At 55.9% G+C, this 19,749-nt stretch overlaps 1 protein-coding gene across 1 annotated transcript; it reads right to left on the bottom strand.

Moving 5' to 3' along the window:
• Positions 1-641: 641 nt before the first annotated feature.
• On the bottom strand, positions 642-19,329 carry EHD2 (EH domain containing 2). The gene is made up of 6 exons (XM_027978543.2): positions 19,218-19,329; positions 16,547-17,005; positions 15,929-16,026; positions 11,065-11,477; positions 5,348-5,512; positions 642-2,462 (listed from the first exon to the last, which is right to left on the bottom strand). The coding sequence occupies exons 2-6, from the start codon at positions 16,948-16,950 to the stop codon at positions 1,911-1,913; spliced, it is 1,632 nt and encodes a 543-aa protein (XP_027834344.1). The 5' UTR covers positions 16,951-17,005; positions 19,218-19,329; the 3' UTR covers positions 642-1,910.
• Positions 19,330-19,749: the final 420 nt, after the last annotated feature.

Here is a 19,749-nt window from a genome sequence, read left to right as displayed (position 1 = left end):
CACCAGGGGGCGCCAGGAGCCGAACCACTGGGCTCGCGTGGGCGGGGAAGGCGCGAGGACAGCGTGTCCCCCGGCGCCGTGGGTGTGGCCTGGGTGTGAGTTCGCGGAACCAGGAGCTGGGTCCGCTGCGTTGCGGAGGCCAGAGGCCCCCGAGTGTGAGCCAGCGCGTGCGCACACTTGGTGTTCCTGATGGGCAGCATCACCGCCTCTCCTCCGGGAGCCCGCTGGTGTTACATGTCAAGCTGTGTGCCCAGGTTGTGTGGGTGGACGTTGGAGGAGAGGGAGGAGGGCAGCGGTGTATACACACACACACACACACACACACACACACACACACCCCTACGCCCCAGGGCTTGGTTCCCAGGCTCCCGCGGCAGGAGGTAGGAGGGAGGGATGTCCCAGAGGGAGGGCCCCAGAGTAACTTTTCTACGGAAAATATGTCGGTCTGGCCCCCAGCCCAGGCCTGAGTCATCAGGCTCCCGATGCATTGAGTCATGGCCTCCGCCTCCGCCCCTGAGAGCTTGGAGGGACCCCCCTCCACTCCCCGCCGTGAAGTCCTGCCCAGGGTCATCCTTCCCCAGCGGGTTTGGGCGGAGAGCAATCCCTGCCCTCATCCCATCCCAAGACAGCCAGACTCGCACTGGGAAAGAAGCCTTGGCTTTATTTGCACTCTGGGAACGTTATTCCGTTCACAGTCCCCTCCGGGGCACGGGGTGAGGGGTGATGGGCGTGGAAATCCCAGCGAGCTCCCTGGAGGGGGCGTCATCCCCATCTATTTCGCTCTTCCCCCCATCTTTTCCGTGGGCTCCTCCACCAGGGTCAAGCACTAATGTGTGGTGGAGGCAGGGAAAGGTGTGTAGTGGGGGGTGAGAGTTCCTTTTAGGGGAGGGGAGGGAGGGCTGTAGCACCAAGAACCCTTCCCCCCACGACGTCCCTGAAAAGGGGACTAAAATGACGTCCTGGGGCTTTCCTATCTGGCAGGGGCTCCACTTAAATATGGACTGTGGGCGGAGAGGCCGTGCCCCCCGCCGTCTAAAATGCAGATCATCACTTGTGGGGAGCCTGGGGTGCGGGAGGGTGGGGCGGGTAGCAGGCCAGGCTTTCAGTCCAGAGCAGGTGAGCCGTGGAGGACAGGCCTCAGAGTGTGCGCCGGTCTAGGAGGAGCAGGCGTGGAGGGGGCTTTTCGTCCACCGAGGATCCTTAGTCAAGAAAGGGGTGTGGCCGGAACTGGGGGGCGGGGCTAAGAGGGACCCCGCGGAGGGAGTAGGAGGTTGCATCTCCCAGCTCTGAGCCCCTGGTGGTCCCTAGGCCTGAGGACCCGATGGGGTGGAGGGGCCTTGCCCTCATGGCAAGAGGAAGTGGGGCGGTGGGGCCCCTGTGTTAGTCATTTCAACCAAGCGGCGGCTCACTTACGGGGATAGGCGAGGGGTCTCGCTCAGAACCAGGGATCAGACTGGTTGGGGCTGGGTGTATGTCTGAGTGTGAGTGACCCTTGGGCGTGCTCTCTCCTGAGAATGTCAGCTCCATGAGAGCCGCAGACAAATGTGTCTGTTTTACTCCCCAGTGTCTAGAAGGAGCCCTGAACATAGAAGGTGCTCAATAAATACGTGAATGAATGAGGCACGCATGGGTGCTTCTGTGTGTTAGTGTCGGAATGATGTGCTAAGTGTAACGTGAGCGTAGAGGTGTGGAGGGTGGGCAGAGCAGCCTTGCCCCTCCCCTGGTCCCCACTGTTTGACGGTGGGGAGTGGGGGCAGAGGGACCCCCATCCTTACAGCTGGGAGAGTGGGCAGGGAGCGCGGTTGTGGGCCGGGGGTGGAGATGTGTGTGCAGCCATCCGGAGCTGGGGAGCCACAGCAGGGCAAGAGGGAGGGAGAACGGGCAGGCGAGGGAGGGGCAGGGGGGCTGGCTCACTCGGCCGAGCCCTTGTGGCGCCGCTTGGAGGGTGGCACCAGGCGGCGGGGCAGGTTGGTGGGCAGCCCGTGGCCCTCGAGCTTGGCCTCGATGAGGTGGCTGGCCAGGGCGAACTCCTCGTCGTCCAGCATGCCGTCGCGGTCGACATCGCTCAGCTTCCAGATGCGACCCAGCACGGAGTTGGGGAGCTTGGTGCCCACCATCCAGGTCTTGACCTTGGTGCCGCTCAGCTTGCCGTCGGCCGGCGCCAGGTTGTAGAAGATCTCGTCGTACTTGGACTTGTCCTTGGTCACCACCCACTCGGCGTCGTCATCCGAGCCCTCCTCGCCGTCCTCCAGGGCCTCGTCGGGCCCCCGCTCCACAAAGGGACCCATGTGGGTGCCCTCGAAAGCGCCCCCCTGCACACCCACATCCGTGCTCTCCAGCTCCTCCTGCCGGAGCAGGGGCATGAGCTTGGCAATGTCGTGGGTCAGCATCTCATCCAGGGCCTCCAGCAGCTTCGGCTTCAACGAGTGGAACTTGGTGAAGTCGTGAGCCATCAGCAGCTCCTGGTTACAGGGAGGTTGGGTGGGGGGGGGACACAGAGAAGTCAGGAGGCACCATCCCCAGGCCCCCCAGGCCCATGCTGGCTCCAGGACACTTGGCCAGCTCTTGATGGAGATGGGCAGAAGTATCTGATTATGGGGGAACACCCCAATTCACCTGGGTACCCACCACTCAGTACAGACTTGGCAGCAAGCTCCCACTGCCCCGTGACTCACTGGACAGAAGGGAGAACAGGGACCTCTGAGTCAGAGCAGCAGCCGTCCGTCAGCCAGGGGAGGAGGATTTCAACATGGTGACGTGAACTTTACCAGAGCGCAGCCCTCAGCCTTGCCCGCCCGCTACAGCACCCCCGACCATCATGCAAGTTAAGAAAATGCAATTCCTGCCACCCTGCTGGCTCTGTTACCCCACCACACAGAAAGGGCTAAGCGGCTTGCTCCCTATTTGGTGGTTAGGTTTGGGATGGACAAGTCATCAGGAGATCCTGGGACGGGCCCCACCACCCCACCCCACCCCCAATCCTGGCCCCAGGCAAGAAGTCATCTGGTGCAAGAGCTGAGCCGCTGCTGGGCGGAGTCTGTGATCACCCTGCTTCTCACATGCGCCATTGCTAAGCCAGCTGCACCAGGACAGTCGCTGCAAAGACTAATCCACGTTCTGGCGCCACGTTAAATTCCCACAGCCAAGGCATCAAGATCGTGAGACCATAAAGAGGCAAGGGTGTGGGGGCTTCGCCGGTGGGCTCAGTGGTAAAGAATCTGTCTGCCAATGCCGGAGTCACGGGTTTGATCCCTGATCTGAGATGATCCCACGTGCCTTGGAGCACCTAAGCCCGAGTGCCACGCTGCTGGGCCTGTGCTCTAGAGACTGAGAACCGCAACTACTGAGCCCAGGTGCCGCAACTGCTGACGCCAACACGCCCCAGAGCCTGTGCTCCGAGACGAGAGAAGCCACCGCAGGGAGAAGCCCGCTCGCCACAACCAGAGAAAAGCCTGAGCGGCAACGAAGGCCCAGCCCAGCCCGAAAAAAAATCATAACAGAAAGGTGACAGGGGTGTGATGGTTGTGAGGGAGGAGGACTCCAAGGCCAGACTGCCCAGGTTCCAACCCAGCTGTCACCTGGGAGCTGTGCACCCTCAGGAAAGTGACTTCACCTCTCTGGTTTCCCTGTCAGTTTTCAGATTTGTAAAACAGGTTGAGAACTAGCACTCCCCTCATTGGGAGGTGGCAAAGTCTAAATGAGTTTATCTGGATCAAGTGCTCAGTAAACGTCAGCGTAATCTTCACAGCTCCTCTTTATCAAGTCCAGTGGCTCTCGGCCAGGGATGCTGGTATCCCCCAGGGGACAGTGGGCAATATCTGGAGATGTTTTTGATTGCCGTAATTTGGGAGTGCTACTAACATCTAGTGAGTAGAGCCCAGGGATGCTGCTAAGCACAGGGGGCTGCAATGCACAAGACAGCCTAAGGAAGCCTGTCCTTAGCCTTAGCCTGTCCTAAGGAAGTCACTGAAAGTGAAAGTGAAGTCGCTCAGTCGTGTCGGACTCTCTGCGACCCCATGGACTGTAGCCTACCAGGCTCTTCCGTCCATGGGATTAGTACTGGCAATAGTACTGGAATGGGTTGCCATTCCTTCTCCAGGGATCTTCCCAACCCAGGGACTGAACCCGGGTCTCCCATATTGTAGACACGCTTTACCATCTGAGCCACCACTAACACCAGTCAATTCAGCATTCAGGGTAGATACAATCAGGATGATGCCCATTTTCAAGGTGAAGAAAGTGAGGCTCAAGAAAGGTGAGTGCCTTGCACAGGTTCACGGAGCTAGTCAGTGGCCAAGAGGAATTTCACTGTACTATAATTCCTCAGTCTTGGAGTAGAAACATCGGAGACCCAAAGGTCACAGGCTTGAGTATCACCCCAACACAGCCTCAAAGCAGAGCCTGGGGAAGGGGCTAGTCCTCACCTCCATGCCTGAGCTCGGACCTCTGTCCCCATGCCCACTGGTTGCTCCTACCCCAGCCCACCTCCAGTGGCTCTTCATGTACCCCAGGCTGCCACCCTCAGACCCAGTGCTTTCCATGTCACTGGTTAAGCCTAGGCCTGAAAATGGGAGGAGCCTTCAGTGATCCCCCAATATCCATCTTCCCTTCCTCCTCAGTATAGAATCCCCAAATGTTACCTAGGCACCTAGAGGAAAAACTACACTTCTAGCTTCCCTTGCAGCACTGTGGCCATGTGACTACGTTCTGGCCAACTGGAAGTCAGCACAAGTGGCGCTTGCAACTATAGAATTACCCTGTTCAATACAGTAGCCACGTATGGTTATTTAAATTAGTTAAAACCTAAAATTTCAGGTTTAATGTGGCAGGTGCCTACTACATTGGACAGCACAGCATAGAACATTTCCATCATCATAGCAGTATTGGACGGCACGCCTCTAAAAAGTGTTCTTAGAGAGCCTGTACCATTAACTCCCCCCTCCCCCACTTCTTGCTGGCTGGAATGCAGACACAATGGCTGGAGTTTCCATAGCCATTTTGTACCATGAGGAGTTCTTGGGCCTGGAGGCTAGGCATGGAGGAGAATAGGCCAGGCATGGACAGAAAAGAACTAGTTCTGTAAAGCACAAAACCAGCCCTGGACCATCTTCCAGGATACTTATGAAGGAGAGAAATAAACTTCTATCCTAATTAGGCCACCATTACTTTGGGATTTCTCTTCACTCCCTTATCCTAACTCACACAACCATACTCTCACGGAACCATTTGTGGGAGGTGCTTTCAGGAACCTGCCATCCATCCCTCTAGTTTTCGAGGCCCCATCCTCAGCCTACAGAAGTTGGCCTTCCCATCACCCCTTGCCCATCCCTCCTGGGCGTCCACCCACCTGCATCTTCTGGCAGTCTGGGAAGTCGCCGGGAGATATGTGATGCTCCAACTGAATCTTGGCGAAGATGACAGGCAGCTTGAGGATCAGCTGCTTCTTCTTGTTCTCCTTCCCAAACACGGAGGGCATCTCCTTCTTCAGGTAGCTGATGATGTAGGCGTGAACCTGTAGGGAGGTGAGTTCTTGCCTGAGCCTGCCTCTGTCACCTGGGAGGCTCCTTAAAACATGGGTTGGCTGGAGTTTCCGAGTCACCAGGTCCGGCGTGGGGCCTGAGAGTGTGAATTTCTAACAGTTACAGGTGAGCTGCTGCTGCTGTGGGTACAGGGGCTCTCCCCTCTCCTCTAGGTCATCTCGGCCCCTCCCGTGGCTTCAACATCCCTCCACGTCCACTGCCAAGTCGACATACCAGCCTCGGCCTCTCCCTGGAGCTCGACTCAGAGCCGATTGCCTTGTCAACATTCCTGGACAGCTCCATCTCGGGGACACCCGCGGTGGAATTCAGGCCCCGCCCGGCCGGGTCACCCTCAGCTGTGCCCATCTCTGGAGGCAAATGGCACCCGCCCCCCACCTCTGCCTGCCCAGTGGAGCCCAGAGATCTGGAAATTACTCCTGATTTGATCCTCCCTTCTCACTGGTCACATCCACTTCATCAGCCGTTCCTTTGAACTCTCTCCCACTTTTCCATTTCTCTCCACCTCACCATCTCTTGCCTGGTGGGGAACACACCTGTCACCCCACTGGACTCCTGGCTCACCCTCTGGCCCCTTCCATCCTTTCCCCATGAAGCAGCAGCTGGAGACTTTTGTTTTTTGTTTTTTTTTTTTAGGAACAAGTGCCAGACCATGAGACACTGCTCCCAAGTTTCAATTTGCTTCTTATCCAAATGCAAAATTCCTCCCACAGCCGCCAAGGCCTTATGGCAGCCATTCTCCAAGTGTGGTCCAGGGAATCCCCAGGGGGTCCCCAAGACTCTTTAAGGGGGTTGCACACTCAAAACTGCTTTCACAAGAATGCTGAGGGGCTATTTGTCTTTTTTACCTTCATTCCCTCCTGAGTGATTTGTGGAATTTTTAAAGGCTAAAAGATACTGCAACTACCTGAATGTAGAAACAGATGTTCGAATCCAGATGTCACCTTTGAAGCCAGACATTAAAGAGATTTGCAAACATGCAAAACAGGGCCACTGTCCTCTCTACATTGTTTTTTGGAGGGTTTTGGAAAACAGTTAATTTTCATAAAACATCTGTTGTGTGTTTCTGTGCTTAGTCGCTCAGTCGTGTCCGACTCTGTGGACTCCTATGGGCTGTAGCCCACCAGGCTCCTCTGTCCATGGGATTCTCCAGGCAAGAATACTGGAGTGGGTTGCCATTTCCTTCTACAGGGGTTCTTCCCAACCCAGAGATCAAACCCAGGTCTCCTGCATTGCAGGCAGATTCTTTATCATCTCAGCCACCAGGGAAGCCCAAAACATCTGTTACTTAGGTTAACAGGCAATAGGTTTTTCTTGCTATTTTAAATGATTTGATAAGACTATCAATATCTGTTAATATATATTGGCATGATCAACAATGTATTGATAACATTTATAATCAATTGTTATCTACTATTAAGTATGTAAGTATTGTTTGGGAATCCCCAGTGATCCAGTGGTTAGGACTCTACACTTTCACTGCCAAGGGCTCAGGTTCAATCCCTGGTCGGGGAAGTAAGATCCTACAAGCCTCATGGTGAGGCTGATATAAGTATTGCTGGTTAATTAATATTATGAGAGAAAGTGCAACGTTTCTTAGTTTTAACTTTTTCCTTTTGGGGCTGCGCCACGAGGCTTGTGGGATCTTAACCAGGGACTGAACTCAGGTCATGGCAGTGAAAGCCTCAAGTGTTAACCTCTGGACCACCAGGGAATTCCCTCAGTTTCCTAATACGGTTAATATAGAAAGATCTAATCTGTGTACATACAAACTCTTTGGGGTCTTCAATAATGTTTAAGAGTGTAATGAGGTCCTGAGATGGAAAGGTTTGAGAAGCACGGCTCGACATGCCTTGCCCCCTGCCCGACATGCCTTGCCCCCTGCCCCTATCTGCTCAAGCTTCCTCAACAGCCTTCCTTTCTTTTTTTTTTTTTTAATTAAATCAGCCTGCAAAACTCTCCTACATCAAGGCCTTTGCACATGCTACCCTCTGCCTGGAATTCCGCCCTGGTCTTCCAACAACTGAGTCCTTCAGCTTCCCTCTTCTTTTTTGGCTGTACCAGGCTACATGTGGATCTTAGTTCTTAGTTCCCCAACCAGGGGTTGAGCTCATGCCCCCTGCACTGGAAGGCAGAGGCTTAACAGCCGGGCCACCAGGGAAATCCCACCCTTCAGCTTCCTTCTGATGTCACCTCCTCACAGAGACCATCCTGTGGGAAGCAGATGCCCCAAGCACCACCATCCAATTTCTCTCTATCTTTACTTTCATTGTTTCATTCACAGCACTTATCGCAATCTGTCATTCTTAGTCTGTGTTCTTTCATCCTAATGTGCGCTCCAGGAGGGCTGGGACCTTTTCTGTCTCCTCTGTCCCCAGCGCTGGCACAGTGTGCAGAGAAAAGACTCAAGAAATATTTGGGAAGTAAACCAGTGAACTTGAGAACCTCTGAGCCACAATCTCATATGTTATCAAAAAGTAAACGAGGAGAGAAAACCAGCATTCATACGTCCTGTTTTTAAATGTGCTGTGCTTAGTTGCTCAGTTGTGTCCGACTCTGTGACCCCATGAACTGTAGCCCGCTGGGCTCCTCTGTCCATGGGATTCTCCAGGCAAGAATACTGGAGTGGGTTGCCATGCCCTCCTCCAGGGGATCTTCCTGACCCAGGGATGGAACCCAGGTCTCCCGCATTGCAGGCAGATTCTTTGGCATCTGAGCCACCAGGGAAGCCCTATTTTTAAACAGGAAGCTCAATAATTAAATGGATATGCTTAAGTAAAAATAGAATGTATCTGGAAAAAGATAGAAGAAACTATTCCTGCGGGTTGTCTGCGGGAAAGAGAACCTGAGGGCTGTCGGAGTCAGGGGTGGGAGGGGGCACCTTTGACAGTACATGAGTGCCTTCCCATGAGATGGTCTTAAATGTTCAGTTAAAAACATTCATTAAAAATTCCTTTTAGTGAGTCATAGGTTTAGAATGCTAAACATTCTGGTGACATCTTGACTGGCTTTGAATCCTCATATCCTTTCACCATCCTGTCTCCTCCTGGGCTCCATATTCAAGCATGTCCTGGTTTCAGGGCCTTTGCACTTGCTGTCCCCTCTGCCTGGGTACAGTTTCCCTCATCTCTCCACTCTGCTCACCCCTTCCCCTCCTTTAGTTCTCTGCTCGAGAATCACCTCCTCCAGGAGACCCTCCTTGATGACCCTAGTCCCTTAAATAGCCACCAGTCTCTCCTCTGCTTCATGTTTCTTCACATTCAGTGTATCGGGGCTGAATTTGTTTAATACTCACTTCCCCATTAAAAAGCAGTTCTACAAGAAAAGAAACTATCTGCTTCTGTTTCCTGTGGCATCCCCAGGGTTTAGAACAGTACAGGAGCCCAGTGTCGGCCCTCAGTCACTGTGGAATGAAAGCTACTGAGCTGCCTCAGAGAGCTCTGTAGGAAGGCTCAGGGCACCCTGGCCTCTTTAGAATTAGAACCTCCCAAGACCCTGCCCATCAAGGGTCTTGACCTGTGCTCAAGCATCACACAGTCTATGGAAATCGCCCCTTCTAACAGCAGCTGTCGCTTCAAGCAAAGGGCAGAGCCAGAGGGCTCACCCACATCCTAAGTCGTTACAGACAGGGAAACTGAGGCATAGAGGGGTAGTTACCAAGAGTGAGGAGAGGCTTTGTACTGTCGGGGGAAAGCATGTGGGGAGGTGAATCGTGTGGGCTGTTGTTTGATGGCTGGGCCAGGTGTGGCAGAATCCCAAGTTGGGGATGAGCGGGTAACACAGGGCAGGGGAAGGGCACCGAGGCTTGGTCACAGTAGACCCCGTATCTTGAGGGGCACTGGGGGGCCATAGAGGAGCTGCAAGAGCAAGGGGGGAGGCGTGGGTGCCAAGGGGGTAGGTCTGAGGGGACCAATTGGGGCAGGGGTGTGGCCAGGCGGGTGGGTGGGGCCTGCGAGAGCGGGCCAATGGGGAGAGGGGGCGGGGCCTAAGGGCCGCTCTTCTGGAGCCCAGAAGACACGAGGAGGGGGGGCGCTAATGGCTTTTCCAGAGAGGAAGCGGGGGAAGGTGCCAGGAAGAGATAAGGTGGGTGGGCGGGCTGAGCCTGGGCGCGGGTCCGGGACTCCGGGGTTTGTCTGGGTTTCCGGAGCCGCCTCCTGCGTGGTGGGGGCACCAGGTGTCCGGCTCCACCCTGCCCCTCGGTCCCACGGACCCTGGGGTTCCAGCTCCTGCTGCTGCGGGAGCAGCTTCCCCGAGGGGCCTGTGGGACCGGGTCCGTGCGGGAAGCGGGTGAACCAGGCAGAGACCGAGGGAGGGAGAGGATGGAGAGAGGAGAAAAAGAGAAAAGAGAATGATGAGGGAAAAAAGAATAAGAGAAAAAAACAGAAAGAGGTAGAAATGAGGAGATCTAGAGAGAGAACTTGCCTGGAGAATCCCAGGGACGGGGGAGCCTGGTAGGCTGCCGTCTATGGGGTCGCACGGAGTCGGACACGACTGAAGCGACTTAGCAGCAGACAGAGACAGAGACAGTCCAGGGCATGGGCAGAGGAGCGAAAGGTGTTTTCTGGAGGCTTCAGGAGCTGACCGCACTGGGCCGCTCCCTCCTAAGGAGGATTCCTGGGGTGGGGGGTGGGGGCTCTGACTCACCCCCTCTGCTGCTCCGTAAATCAACACCTCAGGCTCCTCCACCCCCCATAACCTTCCAGGCCTCCTTGCCTGCTCAGCTTCCTGCCCCACCTCCAGCCTGGCTGGCAGCCTCCCCGCTGTGAGACCATTCGGCCTCCAGAAACGCTCTTAAATCAGTGCTCCCCTCCCCTTCCCCAAGGCTATGTCCTGATGATCCAGGCTCCTCCTTGTTCCTCGGTCCCCCAGCCTCCTCCCTAGTCTGGGAACCCAGTCTTACTGCCCTTGAATCCACCCTCCAGAAGGCAGGGAGGGTCTGACTCTGTCCCTCCCCTACCCTGAGTCCTTCCATGGCTCCCCAGTGCCCTTGGGACAAAGCACAGGTTCCAGACCACAGTCCCGGGTGATCTGACTCTTACCCAGCCCACCCCAGTCCACCCCCACCCCTCAGATGCAGTTACTCCCACCACCTACACTGGCTTCAACACTGGCATTTCCCCTCTTCCTTGAACTGGCCATGTTCTCATCGCCAGTCCATGCACTTGCTGGCCCCATTTTCTAGAATCCTTTCCCCTCCTCATCCTCATAATCCTCCAGTTTGCAGCTCAGATGCCCTTTCCTCCAAGAAGTTCTCCAGGATTTCTCCTGGGCCCCCAAGTTCTCAGCCTTGACCATGCTGGATGGTAACTCTGGGGATGAAATGGTCTTCTCCCCTGGACTGCTGTGGTCAGAGCTCCCTTCCCAGTACCACCTGGCAGAGGGCCAGGCACAACAGTAGAACTTTCTCAGATTAGTGAACTAATTCATCAGATAGCTGATGCCAGATCAGGGACCAGCAGCCAAGTAGAGGAGGCTCAGAGGAAAGGCAAGAGCGGCTGCTGCCTCCCCATCCCCCATCACTGCTCACCCGCACCAGCCGGGCTCTCTTCACCAGATCATTGAGCTTGCGCAGCGCCGCGTGGCGCGGCAGGCCCTGGATGTCGCGGAAAAGGTCTTGTTCCTCCAGCTCGAAGAGGCGCCGGTTGTCAGGTACCAGCAGGGGCTGGGACCAGAAGGAGCCGATATAGACGCGCAGCACCTCAGGCGTGCCCACCACCTTGCCCAGCGCCCACATGAGCGCCCCGTAGACACGCATCAGCTGCTGCGTCTCCACCATGTCGGCCTTGTTGAGCACCACGCGGATCTTGTCTTCATGGCCTCGCAGGGCTTCGATGGCCTCCGAGAACTCGTCAGAGATCTCCAGCTTGTGAGCATCAAAGAGCAGTATGATGAGGTCCACGCGCTCCGCGAACCAGCGCAGCACAGCTGGGAAGTCGTAGCCTGCAGGGGAAGGGTGGTACAGGGGCGTGTGCCTGCGTGCTCACTTCAGTCATGTCCGACTCTGCGACCCAGACTCTGTAGCCCCCTAGGCTCCTCTGTCTATGGGATTCTCCAGGCAAGAATACTAGAGTGGGTTGCCATGCCCTCCTCCTCCAGGGGATCTTCCCCACCCAGGGATCCAACCGTCCCTTGCATCTCCTGCACTGCTGGCGGATTCTTTACCGCTGAGTCACAGGAGCTCCAGTCCCCCAAAGAAGAGGTCAGCCCCCAGCCTTCAGCCACTGGGACACATTCATTGCTTTGGGCTCAAACTGGACTGTACAGATGTTCAGGTTGTTAACCACTGAAAATTTTATCTGTGGGAAATAGGTCCAGGCCCCCAGCCTCCAGAGTTTCCCCATCACTCTGGCCCTCTAGCCATCCGACTACGGAGGACAATCACTCCCCTCACCTTTCCATTCATTCTTTGGGCAAATATTAGCAGCTTGCATCGGTCCCCTTATTAAAACACTGAAATGTTTACTAATAGACTCCTTATGCTTCTATGGACCTCCGAGTCCCCCAGATGCCACCATCAACCCCAACTCCTCCCCAGAAGTGTTTGATCACCCTACCATCCAGCAACTGAAAATTTTACTTGGGCCTTTGTTAGAGTCTTGCCATAGCAGATGTTAAATATTCTAAATTTATTAACAATAAATTACCGAGAGTCTCCTGTGTGCTGGGCCCTGTCCTGGACACTGGGGATCCCACAGAGAACATACAAAGTCCTTGCCTTCATAGGGCACCTATCCTACCAACAGCTGGCTTCTGGGCCCCATTCATTCATTCCTTTCACTGTGCATTTCTTCGCTCACTCATTCATTCAGCAGCAAGCAATGCCTGGGGGAGCAGAGAGGAGCCGTTGAGACCCCCTGACTCGGCAGTCGGGACGGCCTGGGTTTGAATGCCGACTCTGCTTCCATCAGCTAGGTGACCTTAAGGAAGCAAGTAATCTCTCTGAACCTGTTTCCTCTTTGGTAAAGTCATAGAACCTACCTCCTGGGACTGTGTGAAGATGGAAAGAATACACATGAGCTAAGCTGTATGAAGAGCTTAAACAGTGCCTGGCTCTGAACTACACACTTAAAAGGCGTGCGCTTTAGGCATGTAAATTATACAATAAAACTTTAAAAAACAAACAAACAAACAAACAAGGACTTCCCTGGTGGTCCAGTGGTTAAGAATTTACCATGCAAAGCAGGGGACCCAGGTTCGATCCCTAGTGGGGGAACTAAGATCCCACACGTTGTGGAACTAAATGCCCACGCACTGCAGCCACTGAGCTGCACACTCTGGAGCCCACCTGCTGCAGCGAAGACCCGATGCCACCAAACGAACAAAGAAACATTAAACCAAAAAAACCCACGAAGCTAGGCACACGGTGAGCAATCCACAAGAGTTCCTCATGACGCCCGCGAGACACTGCGGTGGAGCCGTCCAGGAGCCGCCCTCAGAACAGCCTGCTCTGTGCTGGGCACACAGGGTGGCTCAGACAGCCCCAGTTCTGTCTTTACTGGGCTTACCATTCAGAGTGGTCAGGCTGGGATGGGAAAACGTGGGGAGCCGCAGGAGCTCGGGGGCGGGGGGCGCCTGACCACCCAGGCTGGGTGGTCAGGGAGGGCTTCCCGGAGGAGGAAACTCTGAGTGGTGATCTGGGGGGTGAGGAGTTAACTGGAGGGACAGAGAGCCATCGCTGATTCACCAGAAGTCACCTCATGCCCTCCCCGATTCAACTCATCGAATCTTCAGAATGACTCCAGCAGACAGGCACTCTTAGGACCCCTATTTTCCAAAAGGGGAAACTGAGGAACAGAGTGGTTAAGGAATCCACTGGTTCATTTGCTCCAGACACAGAAGCACAGAGCCGCAACCCTGGGGGTCTCCACGCTCTGCTGGGGAGCTGGTGCTGGGCCCATCCTGCCTGAAGCAGAAGTAGGTTCCTGTAGCCACAGGGAACTGGACGGGATGGGATGGGGTGGCGGACGCTGTTTTGGGGGGAGGGAGGGCCAGGTCAACAGAGGGACCAAAGCTAGGGCCCCTCCTGTCCCCAATGTTTACACACACATGCACACACACACACACACACACACACGCACGTCCAGATTTGGAAAGTGTGTCTCACGCAGGGAGAGAGGGAGGGAGGTTGAGTCAGCATGGGAATGGGAGACGTGGCAGGCAGACACCCCAGGTGCAGAATGACAGCCTCACAGAGGAAAAGCAGTCATCACGGGACCTTTGCTAGCTCCTCCTGGGGGCCGCACACTGCCCTAAGTGCCTCATACACTTTGACTCCTTTTTTTTTGGCCTCGCCACGTGGCATGCAGGCTACAGGATCTTGACCCCCCGTTGGGGTTGAACCCGCACCCCTGCGATGGAAGCATGGAGTCCTAACCACTGGACCACTGGGGAAATCAGCAAGGTATGGCGTGAGACTATCATGTTCCCATTTTACAGGTGAGAAAACTAAGGCACGGAGAAGTTAAGTGGTTCGGGCAATGTCTCAGTGTAGAAGGAGCAGAGGCCAGATTGGAACCCCGCCAGAAGGCTCCACTCTGCCACAATCACACGCGTGCACATTCAGATATTCTACACAGAGGCCACATGCTTCATCAATGCACACACACGTGCTCATACAAGCTTGTGCAGCCTAGAGCACGCAGACACCTGGACACCAACTGAGTCACACTACAAGGTGCAGACCCTCGCACACACCCTTGCCAGCAATCTGGAACCTACACAGACAACCAGGGTCACACAATGGCAAAGATGTTTGAGAGCCACACAAAGTAACAAACAGCAGGCACACAAGGAGCCTGTGCGCACCAGCACACCCACCACACAAGAGATGCAATCATATAGTTACACAAAAGATACACCCATGCGCACACACACACCCCCTCACTTGTACAGCCCAAGAGCACAATTGTATACAGACATGCGGTTATACCCTATCTAACAAAATCACCTCAGTCCTACAGGGCCACACACAGGTACAACCACGAGCACGGCGCTGACACCTCAGAGTCACACCCACAGTTACACGGATGCAATCCGCCAGGCTCCTCTGTCCACGGGATCCTCCAGGCAAGGATACTGGGGTGGGCTGCCGGTTCCTCCTCCAGGGGACCTTCCCGACCCAGGGTCGAACCCGCATCTCCTGCATTGGCAGGCAGGCTCTGTACCACTGAGCCGCCTGGGAATCCCACACACCTTCCGAGACACACACTAAATGATCCACACAGTCACATAAAAGTTCCCCTGCACAACACACCAACCACACGTTTCACAATACAACTACCTACAGAGACACGGTGAGTCACAGTCACACACAATCACACAAGCGCCCCGCCCCCAGGCTCTTGGAGCTGCCCAAAGTCACACCTAGCCACCCACATGGGCATAGACGCTCATACACACACTCACCCTCAAGACAGACAGACAGACACAACTCTCCTCTTCCTCCACTCCCGAGGCCACAGAAAGAGACCCCCGTTCTCTCCCCCATGGCACCCCCGCCATGGCTTGGAGTCGCCCCCCTCCCTCTCTCCCGAGGGACCCCCCCCAACCCCCTGCCTCCCCCATGGGGCTGGCAGCTCACCTCCCCCCTCCCCGATCTCCTCTGCAGCTGTCTCCTGCCTCTCTCCCAGGGGACGGGTTCCAGCTGGGCAGCGGCCAGGGACACCGGTAACCCTCCGCGCCCTCGCCCGAACGAGGCCCAGCCTCCCTGCCTCCTCGCCATCGCCTCCGGGTCCCCTCTGACCCACACTGCAACCCCCTTTGCCCCAGTTTCTGGCCTCCGAGGCCTCACGGGGCAGGGGTGGAAGGGACAGAAATGCGGGGAGGTGGGGATGGGGGGGGCGGCGCGGAGACAGCCAGGCAGGGTAGGGGTGGGGGCCGGGCTCACCCAGAGGCCCCGCTGGAATTCACCCCCTCCCCCCGCCGCTCTCCCTGCACAGCTGTTTATAAATTCCTGGCCGCCCTTGGCCCCTGCCCAGACTCCCCGTCCCGGGCCCTCCTCAGCCGCATCCGTGGCCCAGAGCTGCAGCCAGGCGCTGACAGCGGCGCAGGGCCTCCCCGCCCGGCTCTGCCTTCTCGCTGGGTCTCCGCCTCTCCGGATCCTCTCTCTGGATCCCGGCCTCGCCCTCTGAATCTCTGTCCACCTTGGAGTCTCCCTCTCTCCTGGTCTCTCACCCTCCATCCTTTGGACCCGCCCAGACATGCAGCCGCAGCGGGTTCACACGTGTTCGTCCACACGCCTCCCCCACCCTTCAGCGCGCGCCAGCTCGGAGGAGTCACAGCCTTCCACCAGCTCCCCTCAGCTTCGCAGCCAGCTCAGGGCCGGCCTCACACAGCCCCAGCAGCGACCCTGGGCCTTCCTCCCTCAGGCCCAGGAGCCCAGCCTCACTCACCACGGCTCACTCTCTGCTTGGCCCCCGACAGGATGCCCGGGGTGTCGATGATGCTAATGCTCTCCAGGACCTGATTGGGGAGCTGGGCGCACATGAACCTGGGGCAGAGGGAAGGTCAGGGGTCAATGCAGGGACAAGTAGGCGAGGGGACACATGAGAAGGGAACCCAGGACTTGCATGGAGGAGAATCAGGTTCGGAGAGGGAAAGAATCTTGGAAGAGAAAAGGAAGATTAGGAGAAAGCATAAGAACTATTAAAAAAAATCAGAGCTGATGTTAACTGAGCACTTACTTTGTGCGGGGTGCTGTTCTAAGCACTTTGTATGTTTTCATTCATTTAGTCCCCACAACAGCCCTATGGAGGAAGGACTGTGGTTATCCCCATTTTCCAGATGAGGATAAGAAACAGAGAGGTTACGTTGCTTGCCCAAAGTCACCCAGCTAGACAGGAGTAGAACTCAGGTGTCACTGGCTTAACTGCTCCCCGAGAGAAGGCAAGAAGAGGAAGGCTCTAGTAGAGAGAAGGGGATTAGGACTGAAAAGGAGAGAGACACAGGAGGGGATGGGACAAAGACGGGGGCCAGGGACAGGAGGACCCTCCGGGCTGCTGGCTGCGCACCTGTTGAGGAAGGTATTCCCGAAGGGGTTGAGTTTACGGAAGGGCTTGTCCGGGTCAACGACGAGGGCATTGCCAGGCACGGTGCCCTCGGTGTCACCGTGCATGACAGCCACGAAGCAGTCGGTGGTGGGCTCAGGCCCCACCCGGGAGCCGGGCACCTCCTGCTCCAGCAGGTACTGAATGAAGCTGGTCTTGCCCGTGCTGTACTGGCCGGCCACCAGCACCATGGGCTTGCCGTCGAAGTCAGCATCCTCCAGGGCCGGAGAATGGAAGGTCCCGAAGCGGTAGTGCTCCTCCAAAGGCAGCAGCTTTTCGCGGTACAGCTCCTTGAGGGCCGAGGTCACCGTGCGGATGGCCTCCGGCTGCTGGCCCCGAGCCCCGCCCCGCTTCAGCCAGCTGAACATGGTGGCTCCACACTGCCCACTGAGCTCTGACGGAGATGCACAGCGCGAGGGCTACCTGTGGGAGGAGAGGATGTTGATGGGGGACTGCCTGGAGGAGGAGGTGGAGAAGAAAGGGAGCCAGAAGGTAGAATCGATGGAGAAGGCTGGTGGGATGGGTTGGGGGGGAGAGCTTCTGAGAGCACTGAGGGTGGATGGCAGGAGCTGACAGCTGAAGGAGGAAGAAGGTGATTATTCCAGCTGGAGGAAGAGAGAGAGAGAGAGACAATGGCATGCTGGAAGAAGCGAGATTGGTGGTGGAAGCCCAAGAGATAAACAAGGGGAAAGAGGCAGAAACTGATCCGAAGAAAAGGATTCCTCCGTCTTTTTCTTTCTCTGTGCCCACCCCTTCCATTATTCGGCAATTTTCACTGTGTCAAGAGGTATGGATCCAAAAATAGACCAGAGATCAGTCCCCACACTCCCAGAGCCTCCAGTGTGGAGAGAACCGGGGCACGGAGCAGTCAGCAAGGCCTGGGCAAAGTTGGGTGGTGGACTTGTAGGCACCAGAGGGGGACAGGGTGAACCAATCACAGGATTAGGAAAGCTCTGGCTGGGCTGACTTTTCTTTTCACGTTTATTATTTATTTGGCTGTACCAGATCTTAGTTGTGTCCTGTAGAATCTTTTCCCACTCATACTCTCCAGGCCAGAATACTGGAGTGGGTAGCTGTTCCCTTCTCCAGGAGATCTTCCCATCCCAGGGATCGAACTCAGGTCTCCTGCATTGTAGGCAGATTCTTTACTAGCTGAGCCACAGGGGAAGCCCCCTGGGCTGACTTCTGAGCTGCTCCCTGAAGAGTGACAAGGGCATTTAGGCAGAGAGGATGGTGGGTTTCATGACCTCGAACTGTAAAATGGATGGACAGATTGGCTGAACATGTGGGCACAAAGATGAGAAATGAGTCTCAATACTGCCTGGGTTCCGCACCCCCCTCCCCCCCCCAGATCATGATGTTATCATTCACAAGAATAATAACATTTGTGATCACTGCATGCCAGAAACTGCTCTAACTCATTTACTCTTCACAACAACCTTGTAAGGTAGGGCTATTATTACCCCCACTTTTCTGATAAGGAAATTGAGATTCAAGAAGATAGTGTAACTTCCCTGAGATCACTTTGCTAGTAAGTGCTCAAGCTGGGACTCCAGATAACCTGACCTCAGAGCCAACACTCCTATCCCAGATCTAAGGAGTTAGGGAGAGAATGAATTGCCAGCCCAGCAGCAACCAGCACCCCCAGCACCTAGACTGTGTTCACTACATCCCCTTACTAGCCTTTCATTCACTGTAGGATCCGTAGTGATGTCCCCCCTCCCCCTTTCATTCTCAATTATCACTCATTTGTGTCTTTGCTTGCTTTCTCCCCCTGCCCCGCCTTGATCAGTCTAAGTGGATGCTTATAATTTTACTGATCTCTGCACAGAACCGACTTTTGGTCAGATTGGGGTCTCTAAATGCCATTTTCCACTAAAAAAGAAACTGAGGCTTCTGGGAGAAATGGCTAATTCCGGGGCTGAGGCAGGGAAAGAACAAGTGAGTCTGGGTCAGATAGTGGGTAAGTGCTCAAACTGGGATGGGGCATGTCACAGGCACAGAGTCCTGGCTCGACAGGACTCCCACTGGCCAAAGATGGGACACTTTGAGCACCCAAACTAACTGCACATCCAATACGTTAAAATCCATAAAATCATTGCCACGCTTAAAAAAAAAAAAAGTGTGCGTGTGTGGGAGGGGGAGAATTCAGGGAGGGTGTGCCAGAAAGGTGAAGGAGAGGCTGGAGCCAGACCTGGGAAGTTGGCAGAGGGAGGGGGCCCTGGGCGGTGTCCTACCCGGGAAGGGACCTGGGGGACATCTTAGCGAGGACGCTTTGGGTGGTTGGACAGGCAGCGGGGTTGGTGAGGCAGGAGAGGAGCTTTGAGGGTGGGAGGAGGAATGGAGCAGAGGTGGATGAATGCGATGGAGGGAGACTCCAAGGAAGGCCGCGGGAAGGGAGGAGGAGAGGGGGGAACACTGCTGCAGAGTGAAGGGGCCGCTGGGGGGTCGGGGCAGTGAGGGAGATAGAGAGGTTTCCGGAGGGGCTGCGGAGAACTGAGAGACCCCCTACACACTGCCTGGGGTGGGAACTGAGGGTCTTTGGCGAGCAGGGGAATGATCCAGAGCCAGGACAGGCTCGAGGGCTCCGCGGGCGGAGGCTGGGAGGCCACAGCCTCAGTTGGGGGTCACTCACCAAGGGGGCGCGCAGACTGCAGGACCGGGCAGGGAGAACTGGGCGGGGGTCCCGCGGGGATTGGAGGCGCCCGCGGAGCGGCCTGTGCTCGCGGTCCCGTCCGGAGCCGTCTGAGCCGGGTGGGGCCCAGAACGGGGAGGAGGGACCGGAGGGGCAGAGAAGGGGGGGCGGGACGAGGCGCCCCCCCATCCCCAAACCGGGCGCCCGGCCTCTGGCGCCCTCTGGTGGGGACAGGCACAGTGCCTTGGCGAAATGGGTGCGTGCGCGGGTTCCCAGTCCTGCCTTCAAACTCCACCCCTGTCTCCCTTCCTGACGTGGGAACAGCAATAATAAAACAGTAACACCACCAACAATATTAATTTTAATTATAAGTAATCATAATAATTTTTTCAACGGAAACGAGTGCATGAAAACTCTGTTCACAGTCCTCCATGGTTCTTCTTTCACTCAAAGCAGAAGCCAAAGCCCTCAGTGGACCGCAAGGCCCTGAAAGATCCGCAGGCTCCCTCTGCCGTCTCCTCCCTCTCTCCCC

This window comes from Ovis aries, chromosome 14, assembly GCF_016772045.2.
Source record: "Ovis aries strain OAR_USU_Benz2616 breed Rambouillet chromosome 14, ARS-UI_Ramb_v3.0, whole genome shotgun sequence".
Taxonomy (NCBI): domain Eukaryota; kingdom Metazoa; phylum Chordata; class Mammalia; order Artiodactyla; family Bovidae; genus Ovis; species Ovis aries.
The sequence above is the reverse complement of the archived record's forward strand: the minus strand, read 5'-3'. Positions and strand labels throughout refer to the sequence as shown.

Bases quoted from the DNA above. Each gene is read 5' to 3' on its own strand.
- EHD2 (XM_027978543.2), bottom strand. From the start codon at position 16,950: ATGTTCAGCTGGCTGAAGCGGGGCGGGGCTCGGGGCCAGCAGCCGGAG. The intron at 11,478-15,928 runs GTGAGTGAGGCT...CTTCCCCTGCAG, and splicing joins CAAGCAGAGAGTGAGCCGTG to GCTACGACTTCCCAGCTGTG. The intron at 5,513-11,064 runs GTGAGCAGTGAT...ACCTCCCTACAG, and splicing joins AGAGAGCCCGGCTGGTGCGG to GTTCACGCCTACATCATCAG.